Source organism: Alnus glutinosa, chromosome 7 (genome assembly GCF_958979055.1).
Source record: "Alnus glutinosa chromosome 7, dhAlnGlut1.1, whole genome shotgun sequence".
Classification (NCBI taxonomy): Eukaryota; Viridiplantae; Streptophyta; class Magnoliopsida; order Fagales; family Betulaceae; genus Alnus; species Alnus glutinosa.
In genome coordinates, this window is record NC_084892.1 from 30,175,865 (window position 1) to 30,190,900 (window position 15,036).

General features: G+C 39.4%; 2 protein-coding genes across 3 annotated transcripts; one reads left to right on the plus strand and one right to left on the minus strand.

Annotated features, from left to right (window-relative positions):
- The first annotated feature begins 343 nt into the window (after nucleotides 1-343).
- LOC133872742 (uncharacterized) lies at nucleotides 344-9,522 on the plus strand. Its single transcript, XM_062310333.1, has 9 exons — nucleotides 344-648; nucleotides 865-1,475; nucleotides 2,829-2,905; nucleotides 3,009-3,177; nucleotides 3,808-3,896; nucleotides 4,125-4,289; nucleotides 4,440-4,517; nucleotides 8,493-8,596; nucleotides 9,058-9,522. The coding sequence occupies exons 2-9, from the start codon at nucleotides 890-892 to the stop codon at nucleotides 9,161-9,163; spliced, it is 1,374 nt and encodes a 457-aa protein (XP_062166317.1). The 5' UTR covers nucleotides 344-648; nucleotides 865-889; the 3' UTR covers nucleotides 9,164-9,522.
- Nucleotides 9,523-10,467: 945 nt separating this feature from the next.
- On the minus strand, nucleotides 10,468-14,574 carry LOC133872306 (uncharacterized). 2 transcript variants are annotated; one of them, XM_062309787.1, is made up of 6 exons: nucleotides 14,153-14,574; nucleotides 13,481-13,651; nucleotides 13,144-13,263; nucleotides 11,912-12,100; nucleotides 11,344-11,508; nucleotides 10,468-11,100 (listed from the first exon to the last, which is right to left on the minus strand). In XM_062309787.1, exons 1-6 carry the CDS (start codon nucleotides 14,369-14,371, stop codon nucleotides 10,702-10,704), a joined length of 1,263 nt encoding a protein of 420 aa, XP_062165771.1. In that variant the 5' UTR covers nucleotides 14,372-14,574; the 3' UTR covers nucleotides 10,468-10,701. The 2 variants fall into 2 exon arrangements, with proteins under 2 accessions (XP_062165771.1, XP_062165772.1); XM_062309788.1 differs by having other exon boundaries at nucleotides 13,481-13,689; nucleotides 14,153-14,293.
- Between the last annotated feature and the right edge of the window lie 462 nt (nucleotides 14,575-15,036).

Sequence of the window (15,036 nt, forward strand, 5' to 3'; positions counted from 1 at the left end):
GAGAATGGTCTTTGTCTTTTTTTTTTTTTTTTTTTTTTTTTGTTGTTGTTGTTATTGTTGTAATGAGGAGTTGATTGGCGGTTTTTCCATAGGCCATGTATGGATGGTTTACATACTTAATAGTTTATTTGTTTTTTATTTTTATTTATTTTTGGTTGATTTCAGCGCGTAATGCATAGAAGGATTAAAGAAAGAAAAGAATCAGCGGAGCTTCTTTCTTGTCCTTTAGCTCCATCTTCTCGCGCTCTTCCTTAATGAGCGAGAAAAGGGAGGAAAAGGAAAAGGAAAAAATAAAAATATAAAATAAAAATAAAAACAAAAACAAAAACCCCCCAACGCCATCAAAGCCGAGGAAAGGTCAGAGAGGCCCCCCCTCTCCCCGCCCCCATTACGTCTGAAGAGAGCCTCTCTGGTCCGCATTTCGCAGTCGTTGACCTGTCGGAATCCTAAATTTTTCTTTTGGGGTTTCCATTTCTATACGCCCATCGACCGGGGAGACTAATATTTGACCGATCGTATTTGCCGCTTTAGAAGCAACGGAAAAGGGCGGAAAGACTATTTCCTTCTTTCGTCTGGCACCTGAGGGTTAGGGTTTGCATGATGATGATTTGAAAATTGGAGGTCCTCCACGGAGTTTCGCTTTCGAAGGTAAAGCTCGACTTTTCCCAAGCTCTTCTATATTCTCTATATCGCCGTCTTTTTTGCTCATTTCAAACTTTACTTGCTTCACACGGATATGATATGCTTCCCATCATGTCATATATATATATATATATGCACACACATGTGCGATGGAGGAGATTCTTGGATTGACTCAGACGAATATCGCTCTGATTATGGTTATGATTATGATATAATGGTTAGGGTTAGGGTTCAAGAATTCAGTCGAATGGAAACGTCCGGAAACAATCCCGAAGTGGCGTACAGGAGACGATACGGATTGCTATCTGCTTCGAATATCATTCAGGCACCACTATCGGCGTTGTTGGAGTACTCGGGTCTTGTTCGTGCCAGGTCTAATCACCAAGAGGCCGAGGGTTTGATTCACGGACGCGTCTCTTCCCTCCATGCTCAGCTCGACCAGCCTACAACGAGTACCCCCAACCATGGGGAGGTCTCCATTAGGATAATCGGTGCAGGGGAGCACGACCAACATGATGATAGGGAAGCCACATCCACTGGATTGGTAGTTGGGCAGCAGCAGGGTGGAGAGGTCGCTGCTCCTAATGAAACGGTTGGGATGGCATCGGAGGGCCAGGAAGGAGATTCCACGATTGATCGTGGCGGAGTGGGAGAGGGAATTTCCCAATCCGTAAGCGCAGGTGCTGATGGAGAAGCTGTGGATGGAAGCACGGCTAATGGGAGGGACTCTTCTTACCAGAGATATGATATTCAGCAGGCTGCTAGGTGGATTGAGCAGGTCCTCCCCTTTTCTTTGCTTCTGTTGGTGGTCTTCATTCGGCAGCATTTGCAAGGTAATTGCTTTTTTCAACTTCTGTTTACGATTGTAGCTTATACTTTGATATTGTCATAATTCCGGTTGTTGTTAGGCATCTCTTCATTTTATCTGTCCAGCTTGATTTTGATGATTATTAGCTTGAGCATTGTAGGAATTTGTTATCAAAATTGTACTTTTTTTCTCCATTCCCGAGTTGGGCAAGCTCTGTTAGATGAGATATTTATTTTAAGTAAATGACAATTTTTTTTTTTTTGATAAGTAAAATATATTGAAAAGGCGCAAAGGGGCGCAACCTATAGTACACAGGACGTATACAAGAAACCCCTAATATAAAGAACAGAGAGAACAGCTATCTAAAAATTCAAAATAAGAATATTCATGCATTAACTGAATTTTTTCTCTCCACAAAAACAACATTTGTAGCATCTTTCTCTTCAAATTCAACAAACCAGTCTCACAATCTTCAAAACAGCGTGCATTCCGTTCCCTCCAAACGCACCACAGCAAGCACAACGGAGCCATGCGCCAAATCGGTATCAAAGTCCGATTACCCTTCTGACCCCTCCAACTCCCCAACATATCTTTCACCGACCCCGGCATTACCCACTCCACCCCAAACAATACAATTAGTTGACTTGAAGGAAGTTCTTACAGACCAAATAATAATTAAGGTGGGAATAGCCCGCAGGGGGCTAATGCTGTTGCTTATTAGCTAGGTAATTGCCCTTTCTGCATCATTCATATGTTTTCTTGATGCAGTTTTAAAAATGATTTTGATTTGGTATTTTCTTTTTTCTTTTTCTGGGATAAAAAGGCCTTAATCTCTTATGGTCATTCTCTTTTAACTATGAGAGGGTTTTGATAGAGTTATGAGTCTTTCCTTTTTGTCCCCACTATATATATTTCAAATTAGAGAGTTTGCACTGATAAGGCAGTCTTCTTCTGTGGTTCTTTCTTTTCCCTTCCCCCCACCCGTAAAAGAAAACCGTTAATGAAATAAGAGGATAAATGACTCCATTTTTTGCCTGTTGATTCCTCTCCCGTCTTGGCCATTTGTCCTTGTTCCTTGGTATGTTGAGTTGATGATTTACTTTTTGCCTTGATTATTAAGTGTAGGCGTTCCTCTTCTGCACATTGCTTTGTCTGACTTTTCAGGTTGTTATAACTTATATATCAAAGAATCAGAGAAGAATTGAGGATGCATTTGCTTGGGTTACTTTCCACATCAAATACTGTCTACAGGAATTAAAGAGGCTTTCTTGAATTTGCACACATTAGGGTTTTCCTAATATGAGCTTGTTTTCGCCCACATTTTTTGGCCATTTTTCATTTAATTTAGTGACCTTCACATTTCTGCTATGACTTACAGGTTTCTTTGTTACTATTTGGATTGCTGCGGTCATGTTCAAGTCAAATGATATTCTACGTAAACAGACAGCTCTGAAGGTACTGCATTTTTTAGATCTTTACTTCTAATTTTTTGGTAGGACTTACTTTTTGGGATGATAAAATTTCCTTAATTAAGCATGGGAATTGTTGTTGGCTGCAGGGAGAGAGGAAAATATTTGTTCTGATTGGCATTTCTCTTGCATTCACAATTCATGTGGTTAGCGTTTACTGGTGGTATCAGAATGACGATCTTTTGTCTCCATTGGTGATGCTTCCTCCAAAAGCTATACCACCTTTCTGGCATGCTATTTTCATCATCATGGTGAATGGTATGTTTTTCTCTGGCTATTGCTATGAGTTAATGAAATCAATATCATTGTAGCTAGAAAATATGTTGCAGTGATATTATATCATCTCATCCAACTTGCTTGAGTGGATATCAGTGTGAAAGTGCAAAGAACATGGAAGTTAGTATAAGAGTTTTTGACTTTCTTCTGAATTTTGTATCTGCTTAAACCAAATGCTCACTTGAATGGTCTTCTAAACTCATTGAGTTCTCTTGGTGTTGCATATCTGAGGAAGTATAATTTTGCATATATAGGAAGGAAATTTTAGTTGTAGCTAAAATTTTACGGGCATGCACTTCTCTTGTGTTGATATGCAGTAACCCCCCCACCCTTTTATATTTGTCTTTTGCAAGTATGGGAAAGGATGCATGTTGCTGTAAGCCTCAGTTCAGATCTCCATCTCTTTGTTTTGTGTCAGACAGCGCATGATATTATTGAGCACAGATGCTTCTTATGGATCCCTGTGTGTGTGTGTGTCCATTCATGTGTACATGCTAGTTTCTTCTGCAGCACTGCAATAGTTAGTTTGTTCTTTGTGTGTGTGTGCGTGCATGTGTGCCTGCTAGTTTGTTCTGCAGCATTGCAACAGTTTCTTAGGTTGGTTTCTTTCAGATACCCTGGTTCGGCAGGCAGCAATGATACTCAAGTGTATTCTCTTGATGTATTACAAGAACAGCCGAGGCCGAAATTATCGTAAGCAGGTGAGGTAATAGAAAATCTGGCATTTAGCAAATTCAGTTTGTCTCTGTTTTCCTGGAAAAAAAAAATTGATTGAAACAAGAGGAAGCTGCTGAAAGTGCTTCCTTTTCTTGATCATTTTGAATCATTTTCTTTTCTTATTCTTTACATGAACTAAACAGTGTTAGATTCACATGTGTATGCCTTTTATTTGCCATTAATTTCTGACTGTAGAAGTACATACTTTCCAGGGTCAAATGCTTACTTTGGTTGAATATTTGCTGCTACTGTACCGTGCCTTACTGCCAACACCGGTCTGGTATCGTTTCTTCTTGAACAAAGAATATGGAAGTCTCTTTTCATCACTGATGACAGGGCTGTATCTAACATTCAAGCTCACATCCGTTGTCGAGAAGGTATTATTTTGTGTTAATACATTTTTTTAGATTATTCTCTGTTCCAGTGTTTCTTACCGACTTTCTGGCAAGAGTTCTCTTTTTTCACATGGCTATTATCTTCTCCTCCAACCCACTTTTTCGTTTTGCCCTTTGGTTGGTGATGGTCAGGTGCAATCCTTCTTTGCGGCATTGAGAGCATTATCACGTAAAGAGGTGCATTATGGGGCTCATGCAACATCAGAGCAGGTAATGTGATTATGTGAATATCCTTTTCCCACGTACTCACATAAACACGCATAGACTCATGCAAATAAACACTTGCATGGCCTTTACCTTCTTTTTATTTATTTTGGGTTAAAAAGGAATCATAGCAAAATACAATTCTTCTTATAAGAAAATTGGATGCAATGGAAAATAAAGAATTGAGAACAAAGAATTCAGTTTTTTTCCTTTGTCGGCGCGTGAGAGTGCGTCTAGCTAGGGGTTCGTTTCTTCTCGTCTCCTACCGTTTCCTCTATCTTTCTTAGTCTTTTGTTTGTTAGTGGTACTTAGGTTTCGAGTTTCCGTTTTGCTGGTCTGTTGGGGTGTGATTCTCGCAGGGGAGTCTGTCAGTGTTGATCTTGGTTTGGGTGGTTTTTTTTTTTTTTTTTTTTTTTTGGCGATGTAATTTTTGGCTTGGCTTGGTCGTCCGTGCTCCGGGGGTGTTGTGAGATGGATAAGAAATTTCTTAGTGGAGTCGAAGTCTTTTGCTTTCTCTGTTTTGGCTAGGGCGTCGGCGCTGAGGGTGGAGGAGAAGAGGAAAATTTTCCTGAGAGTGGTCATATTGAATTATCAGAGCTCCGAATGGCTTGCGTCGACGTTGGAAGTGTTGTTGGGTTTACTGGAAGAGCAAGAACTTGTAAAGTTGTTCAGAGAGGGTTCGAAACTTCTGATAGCTCGAAGAGGTGGGAACATAGCTGGGTGCTTTTTAGAGGTTTCTTCATTCGGGTTGGGTGGTCGGAAAAGGTTCATTGTTATCCCCGAGGGTCGTGGAGGGTGGGGTTGGATCAAATTCTCTGATGAGCTGAGAAAGGTTGTTGATTTTCTCTCTGTCCCAGTGGGTAGTGGGAGTGGTTCCTCTTCTTCTTCGGAGTAGAAGGAAGTGAAGGTTGTTCAGCCGAGTTTAGGTTTGGCTCCGAAGTGGACGGGACCCTCTTTTGCGGAGGTGTTGAGGTCAGATCCGGCCATTGCTGCGAAGGAGTTGTCCATTGTGGGTGGCGGTCGTTCCAAGTCAAGGGCTTCGTTGCCGGAGCCTTGTGAGCTTGATCTTCTTCCAACGGTGTGGCATGCAGAGCCTGTGCAAAGAACAGCAGTGGATTGCTTCTCGGTGGAGTCGCATCTCAGTGAAGTCGCATCAACTCAACCTGTTGGACAAAGACTGTCCTCTTCGTCTGCAGGGTAAGAAGCGTCTCTCTTGTTCAAATCTGAATTTCGAACATTCGAGATTGCGGACGTGGCGTAAGTTGGGTACTGGGTTTTACTTAGCTTTGGGTTGGGCCGTAAGGAATCTTCTGTACCGTTTTTTCGGGTCAGGGCTAAGTCGTAAATCTTCTAGCTTCCGTGTGGCTCGACTCATGCCGAAAGCTAAAGTCTCCCGTCCGTCGAGTTCCCCGCCAGAGACGACGTCGAAGGTGTCATCTGGGCTGTTTCTGGTTCGACCTCCTCCTGGGGGTTTGGAGGTTGTTGCGTTGGTAGCCATAGAGGGCGCGGGTTCGGCGATCTCGGTTTCTGTTGGGGGTTCCATTAGGTTGGAGCCTTCGTCGTCGGCAGTTACAAAGACGACGTCGTTTCTGTCTTCCACCAGGGGTGAGTCAAGCAACATCCATCCAGTGCTTTCAAGCCGGACTCTAGCCTCTAAAGAATCTTCCGAGGGTATGGGTATGGTGTCATCGGGTTCTTTTGGTTCTATCATCCTCCTTTGACGGCACCGGAGTTGTTGCTTTCAGTGGCTCCGGCAGCTTCTTTGGGTTCTATCCCCTTGTTGGTTGGTTCTGAGTTCAACTCTTCTCTGGTGTCCTCCTCCTCTCTAGTCCCTGCGGTTCCTTTTGTGCAAGCCCACGCAGCTTCTTCTGTACATGTCCCCGCAGTTCCAGTAGAAGAGAAGAAGTCTGTTGAAGATCCTAGTCGGATTCCAGAGTCTGTTGCTGCCTTTTCGTTATCCACTAGTTCGACTTTGGGAGAGAAAGTCCGAGATGCAGTCTATTGGTGGAGGAAGGAGGTATCAAAGCTTCAAGAGAAGAAGGATCAGCCTATTGTTTGCGATCAGAATTGGGAGAAGGATTGTTAGAGAATTGAGGCAGAGCTCTGGGGGAAGATCTTCGAGGTGTGTCCGTTGGTGACTAAAGAACATAGACAAAAGCATTGGGAGATTTGGGGCGAGATGATTGAGAACAAGAAGCGCGAGAGTAAGAGAGAGCTTCGGAATCTAGAAAGTTCCGTAAATTACGGAGATATCAAAGCTTCTTCGAGTTGTAGGAGAGACAAGGCCAATAGGTCGTAGGGTGGGTTGCTTGGGGGCTTTTTTGTGGGTTGTTCTCAGGTTTTCTTGGTTTTTTGGGTGCTGTTTGGTTTCTTTTGCGGGTAGTCTTTTAGTTTGTTCTTTGTTTTCTAGGTTTTGTCTTGGAGACTGTTTGCTGGGTTTTGTTTGGGTTTTTCGGGTCAACTGTGGTTCTCCTGTGTATATTTCTTGTGTACGTAGGAGTGCCTTACGCTTTCTTTTCAATAAAATTTAGGGATAATTGCACCGTTGGTCCCTGTGGTATGCCATAATTATTTTTCATTCCCTATGGTTTAAAAAGTTCATGGGAGGTCCTTGTGGTATGCAATAATTACGTTTTACTCCCTGGGTCGATTTTCCATCCACCATTTGATGGAATCTGTTAGCCCTACACGTCAGCGCCACGTGTCCATCTTAATAAAAAAATATAAATTTATTAAAAAATAAATAAATAATCTTATTTAAAAAAAAAAAAAAAAAAAAGGCAGGCTTGGGGTGGCCGCGCGCCACCCCCGGCCACCCCTAGTAGATTTAGGGGTGGCCCAGCCACCCCAAGCTTGCCCTTTTCTTTTCTTTTTTTTTGTTTTTTTTTTTTAAAAATAATAAGTTTTTTTATTTATTTTTAATAAATTTATATTTTTTTATTAAGATGGACACGTGTCGCCATCTTATTGGCGACACGTGGCACTGACGTGTAAGGCTAACAGATTCCTTCAAATTGGGGGACAAAAAATCGACTCAAGGAGTAAAACGTAATTATTGCATACTACAGGAACCTCCCTTGAACTTTTTAAACCATAGGGAGTGAAAAATAATTATGGCATACCACAGGGACTAACGGTGCAATTATCCCTAAAATTTACTTACTCATCACAAAGAATTGAGAACATTTCTGCTGCTGACATGGGGAGCTGGTTTGGTTATTCCATTAGCTGTTGTTTTACATTTCAACAACAGTTTTCCATGTGAATGGCCAAATTACCTCAAGTGTGCTGCTAGTCAATACTCCATTAACATTGTCTCAGTATTTGTGAATGTGTGTTCACTTGTACACCACATGCTGATTCGAAGGATTTTCTTGTTGCCCGACTATACTCAGTTTTCATTGATATGGTTGATCCTTGGCTAACTTTTAGTCTAAGGATTGACTTTCTCTCTTTCCTTTGTTTTAAGTTTAATTTTTAATTTATGATTTAGAATTTAGTTCCTAGGTTTACTAACATGTGGCGTACATCATCTTTGTTCCTAATCAGTACTTTTTTGAACAGCTACAAGCCTTTCACAGGGTGTAATGCTTGCTTAAATTTTTTTTTTTAAGTGATTGCTTAAATACCTTGTCAAGTTGTCATTGAGCTAATTTTATCCATTAGGATGGGACAGAGCAGTGGCTTAATCCTCGGTTTGGCCTGGGGTCCTTGCCCAATTTTGCCACAACTCAATCACTCATATGTTTCTAATATTATTTTCTTGTCTTGACCTATCAAAAAAAGTATTATTTTCTTGTCTTAAATATAATTAGAGAATTAAACACCTCAGGGAAAAAGGCTGAAGTTTTGCCGTCACACTTTAATATCAATAGACTTCCCTAGCCCCCTGCTTTTTCTAAGATTTTAAGGTTTTATAGATTTATTGGATATGAAACTATACTGGCTGTCTTGGATTTTAAGTTGTAAAATCTGATGCAGGTTAACGCAGCAGGAGACATGTGCGCTATTTGTCAGGAGAAGATGCATGCTCCTATTCTACTTCGTTGTAAACACATATTTTGTGAAGATTGTGTGTCAGAGTGGTTAGTTTATTTTTGCCATTTATGTACTCTACACTGTTAAACTTTTCTTGCCAGTTTATTTTTATGGGTTTAGTCATAATGATGGCTTTTTATTTCAAAACCCTGTGGCCTAGCATACATCGTTTTAGCAACATCTAAGTAAGATTTTTTACTAGATCGTGGAATGGAACCTAGACTTTGGTGTTATAAGACTTGGAATGCGCACGGCAGCCAGTTGTATGGCCTACACTGGTCTCAAGTTTAGACGTTTTGTGTCTTAGCATGGTTAATTTGCCTGTGTTGTGGACATTAGAGTTATCAGTTGGCCAAATTTATTGGGACTTGCTTGCTATGTCTATACTTGTGTTTTAAGTTTTATTGTGCCCGTAAATGTTGTGTTGTTCCCTTGGGGTTGCTATGATGCAATCACTTTCCTTATTGTTGTTAGGTCCTTTGGATGACTGATGGTCCTGTTTTCTCAGGTTTGAGAGGGAACGGACTTGCCCGTTGTGCAGGGCTTTGGTCAAACCTGCTGATCTCAAATCGTTCGGCGATGGATCAACTAGTCTCTTTTTCCAGTTGTTCTAAATTCTTTTGCTGTAAACCGGGGAGTTTTTCTGGTTTGAAGCTCTAAATCCTTATTCAAATCAGCTTTCTCCTGATCTCTTCGGCTACATAAGTAATTTGACTGTATTTGGCTCTGCCTTGCTCGTGGGTTGCACTGGAAAGCTAATTGAAGTGCGTGGCTAGTATTGAACTGGCAATATGTTCATACGTTGTATTAAGAAATGTTGAAATGTATGTAATGGGCCCTTAAAGATAGAGGAAGTTTTATGGAAAAAAAAAAAAAAAAAAAGAGAAGAAGCTACAGAGGAACTAGTTGTAAGTACTTATCATATATGTCAAATTTGCCATGAATGAAAATTTTTTTTCCCTTTTTTTTTTCATCCGTAGGCTCCAATATATATTATTCTCCTCAAGGCACATAATGTATTGTTTCTTGCAATTTCTCAATTTGAACTGTTTTTGAGAGGGACCTCAATTCGTGTCTTGAGCTTCTTGGGTTTCACGTGCCCATAAAGCAGGAAAGAGAGGGGAAGGGGGTGGCACTGAATACTGAATACGACAAAGTAGCAGCAATGGAGTCAATGCATGGAGGATGATGAAGTCAATGCCCATGCATGCAGAGAGTAAAATCGTGCGTTTTCCAAGTGTGTATTCCTTGAGAAAAGGATCTAATGATATAAACACATCTCATATGCATCTTGTTTTAAATTCACTATTAGATTTATGAGATCTACATTGAGTCCTTAGAATTTAATGGTGGATTTGAAATTTAATTGTAGAGAGATGAGTATAAGATGTATATGTATCATTTCTCTTCCATCTTTGGATACATCATAGACCAACTAGAAAGAGTTTTATGAATTGATTAGTTGGGTGTGCAATGTCAACCAGGCCTTTTGCTTGGATGCTTGGTGTATTAGTGCGATTTATTTTATCTATTACCATTTTATTCATCATATATTATTCTTAAGTCTCAGCAGGTGCAATCCACAATGTATATATTATATTACTCACTCACTTCACACTAGCTGACATGATATGGGTTGAATGACTACTTAGTAAAACAAAACTTTCTAGGTGTATGAAGTGGGTGTGACAAAATAAATGTAAAGTGTAGCATTATTTAAAGAAAATTCGACTTTAAAGGCTAAACTTCGATTTCAAAGGTCAAATCGTGATTTTTTCTAAACGATTAACTGCGTTTTTAAAAATCGTGTTTTCAAATTTCAGGTTTTGAAATTGCTATTTTTTCATCTTCTAGTTGAGCACGGTTTGAAACAACAAATCCAAATAGAACTTGATGACAATAGCAATGGTTCGCGAGCTGTACAAGAACATGGAAAATACTTGAACATGTACCAAGTCACTGAAAACACATAGCACCAACCCACTTTGAATGAGAAAGTTACATAACGCCAATTACAAAAACAACTGCAGGCGGAAAAATGACTCCACTCCTTGCCCCTCTTCCTCCCACAAAAGAACAATTGGAAGAAAAGGAATAAAAAAATGAACGAATGCTATTAACTCTTTGGCTGAAGAAATTAAGGAAACTCTACTTAGGAAGATAAAAGGGGTCTTTTTGTATCTTCTTCCTCTGCAACTGAGGTACTCAAACTCTGTGGGACCTCACTTTCTAGAACGTCCTTATTCTCTTGTGGCACAGGAAAAATTTCCTTAATTTCTGGTGGGCTTACAGATGGGGGAATCTCAGAAGGTAAGGGCGGGGATGTAGGAGAGGGTGGAGAAATGGAGAGCATTCTGGGGACTCCTGGGATGGATATGGGGTAAACTTCTGTAACTTCTTCAATGCCTTCGTCTATGTAAACAACGTCTTGCATGGTGAGTTGGTGGTACTCAACAATTTCCCTTAGGAAGCGGTTCTCACGTGCATATATTGAATTCTCATTGGCCAAACGTGACTTCTCAGCCAATAGTGTCTCCAGTTGAAGGCGGATCTGATATATCACAGCCATTTGCATTAGAAACAGTTATTCAATCCCTCTCTTATCTCTCCAATGAAGAGACAACATAACATACATGTATTTGCAAGTATCCTAATTCCTATTGACTGAAATGTAATAACTTAAGAACATAAACATCTTCATAATCAACTTGAACCATCAACATCAGATTAAACAAAGAAAGGCATGCATAAGTATTAATTAAAGACTCCTGCCACACCCAAAAAATAAAATTACCAAGTCGTCATCTGCACGGTTGTCTCCCTTCTCACGATTCTCTCGCAGAAGTTTATTTTCATCTTCTAGTTGAGCACATCGTTCCTTTGCAAAAGCTAAATCTGCTTTAATCGTTTTCAGCTCCCGAAGAAGTAGTTTAGCTTTGGCGGCTGTTGCCATTGCAACCTGTGAACGCACAAAGGCACTTCAAAGCTAGGAATAGGTTCATAAAAACTGAAAAGTTGCAAATAGCTTCTACCCCAAAGATTCAAAAATGAATGCTCAGAATGAGCTGCATGCCCCATCATCAACTTTTAGGTTGTCTAATCCCACATGCATAATTAATAAAGCAATTGATAGTTTCCATAACTGAAAGCTTAAACCTAGATAAATGAAGGTTATCTTTCATTTTTGGTGTTCTTTTTATCAAATCAATTTGCTGTCAACTTTATTCATGCTGTAAAAACCAAGGTATTCCTTCCCAGCTGAGTAACTTTACATGAATTATTAATTTAGTCAGGTTATTTGTATCTAAGGTTAAAACATTCTCTACGACCAGTCATGCACAATTACATAGTTGCCACCTTACGTCGCGAGATGCCTTGAGTTGAGTTTCATGGTTGGTTTGAATCTTTGGTTGTGTTGGATCCTGCCATGAATTATTCACATCAGGAGACTGATTTGGTGCCTCAGAATTGTTTCCTCTTCGCTTAATTTGTAGTTTGCGGGTTTCTTGGATGATGTCTGCTGTCTTATTTTCCACAATTGTGCGACCTTCCTGAAAAGACAAAAGAAAAAATTTGAAGCAAAGTGATTCCATCTCTATATTCGAAAGAAGGTATAAGCTATGGGAGAAATAGGTAACCAAGCACAAGGATAAACTTCAATGGAATCAGCAGTAGATAACCAAGTTAGCTCCATTTTGACTGAAAATCAATTCATTCTTCTCTCTCAAATAACTGTAGGTCATTGGCCTAATTACAAAGTCAACATCTATTACCAAGCACAGTTTAAGTAACTGAAGTTTATCAGAAAGTATTATTGCCGACAAAAATTAATAGCGTATATTACAAATTGCCTCTATGTGGATAGGGATAATTATAAAGTACTCTTTTGTCTTTTAGAAACAATCACTAAACTTCCCTACGGTTTGGATGAATGAGATCATCATATTCTCTATCTCGATTGACATATTCTCCCATTTGATACACATGTCACATGAAATACAAAATTTAATCCTCCATTGGACCTTAGAATGGATGAAAACATAGCTGTTTTGTTTCCAAATTCAAGAGGAGAGAGGAGAGTTGCCTATTCCATGAAATTCTAAACCCCCGTTAAGGACAAACTAAAGATTAAATTTCATTTTTCTAGTGATACATGCACATCATGCGGGAGTATACGTTAAGGGACAAAAAACATGACAATTTCATTTTACTTCAAACCACAAAGAGGTTTACTGAAAGTTTCCATGAGACAAGAAAGTAATTTGTAATTACCCTAACCACAGGGAGGTAATTTGTAAATATCTCTAATAAATAAACTCAAGTTAGACAATAATCAATTGGAAGAAAGGGAAAAAAGATATACAATGATGCATGATAGTAAAGGCAACTCTTGGCAATTAGTAGGGGAAATTAATATCTCAATGAGCCAATAGATATGAAATTTAAAGTATGTGAAGATAAAATGTGAAATAGATTATCATGCAGAATCAAAACAAGGGAATAAGATTTAGAGATAAATATAGAGTAACAAACCTACAATTGACTTGACAAGGGAAGCAAAAATGAATTAAAGAGAAATGATCTATCTTTTTACCTCAAAAGCCTTTTCAAAGGTGTCACCAATGTGATTAAGGGACGATGTTATTGCATCCAAGCCCTTCCGTAATTTAGGATTGTCCATTTTTCTGAAGCTCTCTGGCGATTGATATGATTGCTGGAATTGATATTGCAAAGAAAAGTATTAACAGAAAATAAAAATAAAAATAATATACAATCAGACAGTGAAACTCAGCAAGTAAACATGGTATATGGCCAATATGTATTCAGAAACTGCATATATTAGCAGGAACAATAGTTTGTAGCTTCAAAACTAAGCGATCATAACTTTTCTAGTTCGTACTCGGCTAAAAAAGATGTTGACTGTGTAATACCTGACCACCTGTTGAGGTGTTGAAGGCCTGCGAACTCATTCTATCGGGTATATCATGTTGCTGCGACATGTTATCATCCTCAAGAATTGCTTTAGCTTTTCGAGCAAGAACACCCCAAAATCCAGATTTGGACTCGCTTTTTGTTGATGCATCCCCATACGCAGGAAAGCTCTGTATTTTCAGGTATCACTTCACATTCACCGAGAAAGCTAATTGACAACAAACTAACATCATATCTCAACAGAAATTAGCATGCTGAGGTACAAGAAGAAAAAAAGGTGTTAACTCCAAGAACCTTCTAATTTATGGGTAACGGAAGAGAAGAAAAGAAAAAGTGTCTGATTCTCCCGAATTAATATGTAATCTGTTCTTATTGTTGTGGTCTTGTATGGCACTTGGTCTAGTATTTTCCCAAAGCAAAGAAACTGAAGAAAGCAACCAATTGTTAAATATATGATCACGCGAGATCATTCCCATCATAACTAGAAAACATGGGCAATCTAGGAAAAAGGAAAACATACCCAGATACGAAAATGGAAGCAAGATTAAAAAAGAAAAGAAAGAGATTCATGGGTTTGAATGTGGTAAAAGATAAAAACAATATTAGATCGAATTCCACATTCAACAGAAAAAACAGATCCGTTCGTTAAAAAAGAAAGAGAAGAAGAAGACCTTCAACGGACGAGGTTGATGAGTAGAGGCGACAGCAGAGTTGGCGTAGGCAGAGGAAAGGGACGATTCTCGATGAGCAGCGGACGCCCGAATTGCCTGAGCGGCAAGAGATGATGATGAATTTGATGAATCATTGCTGGGGTTGTCGTCCGGTGGCAAATGAACCTCTTCTTTGAAGGTGGACGCCCTCGTTATCCCCTGTCTTCTCCTATATGCCATGTTCCTTTTCCTCTATGGAGTATTTTTCTCTTCCTCTTCCAAAACCACCTCCTCTACGCTATAATATATATAAGCCTCCGCCTCCGCCACCGCCACCACCGCGACGAGAAAGAAAAGGAACCAGGAAAAAGATCTCCACGGAGAGTTTCTCTTTAGACTGAAAATCTGTTCCCACGTCTTTTAACTAACTCTTCCGTTTTTTAATCAAATCAAATGAAGGAGAGAGAGAGAGAGAGAGACGGCTCGCATTCACGTGTTGGGCGACAACCCATAAATGTTGCTTCTGGCCCAGCGAAAAAAAAGCCCTTTCAAAGTTCAGATTTTTATATTGGTAACATCAAAGAAGTGTCATTTTCTTCTTCTTTCTTTTTCTTTTTTTTTTTCTTTTTTTTCTTTATTTTATTTTATGAATAAGTGTCATTTCTTCGGACTTTTAACAATTTGCTCATTGAATTGCTAGCAATATAAAAAAAGTTGTATAAAGCCTATTTATTCTAATAAGTGACCGGATTATTCAAGACGTAACCCTAATCTATTTGTTGCCCGAGTTGGTAGCCATCCGATCCGAATAATAAAATTGTTTGAAAATCTTTATCCCATTCTCTAATCAAAATAATTAAATAATTAGATATGGTAATGGTAGACGTAAAGCAATGTCTAATCTT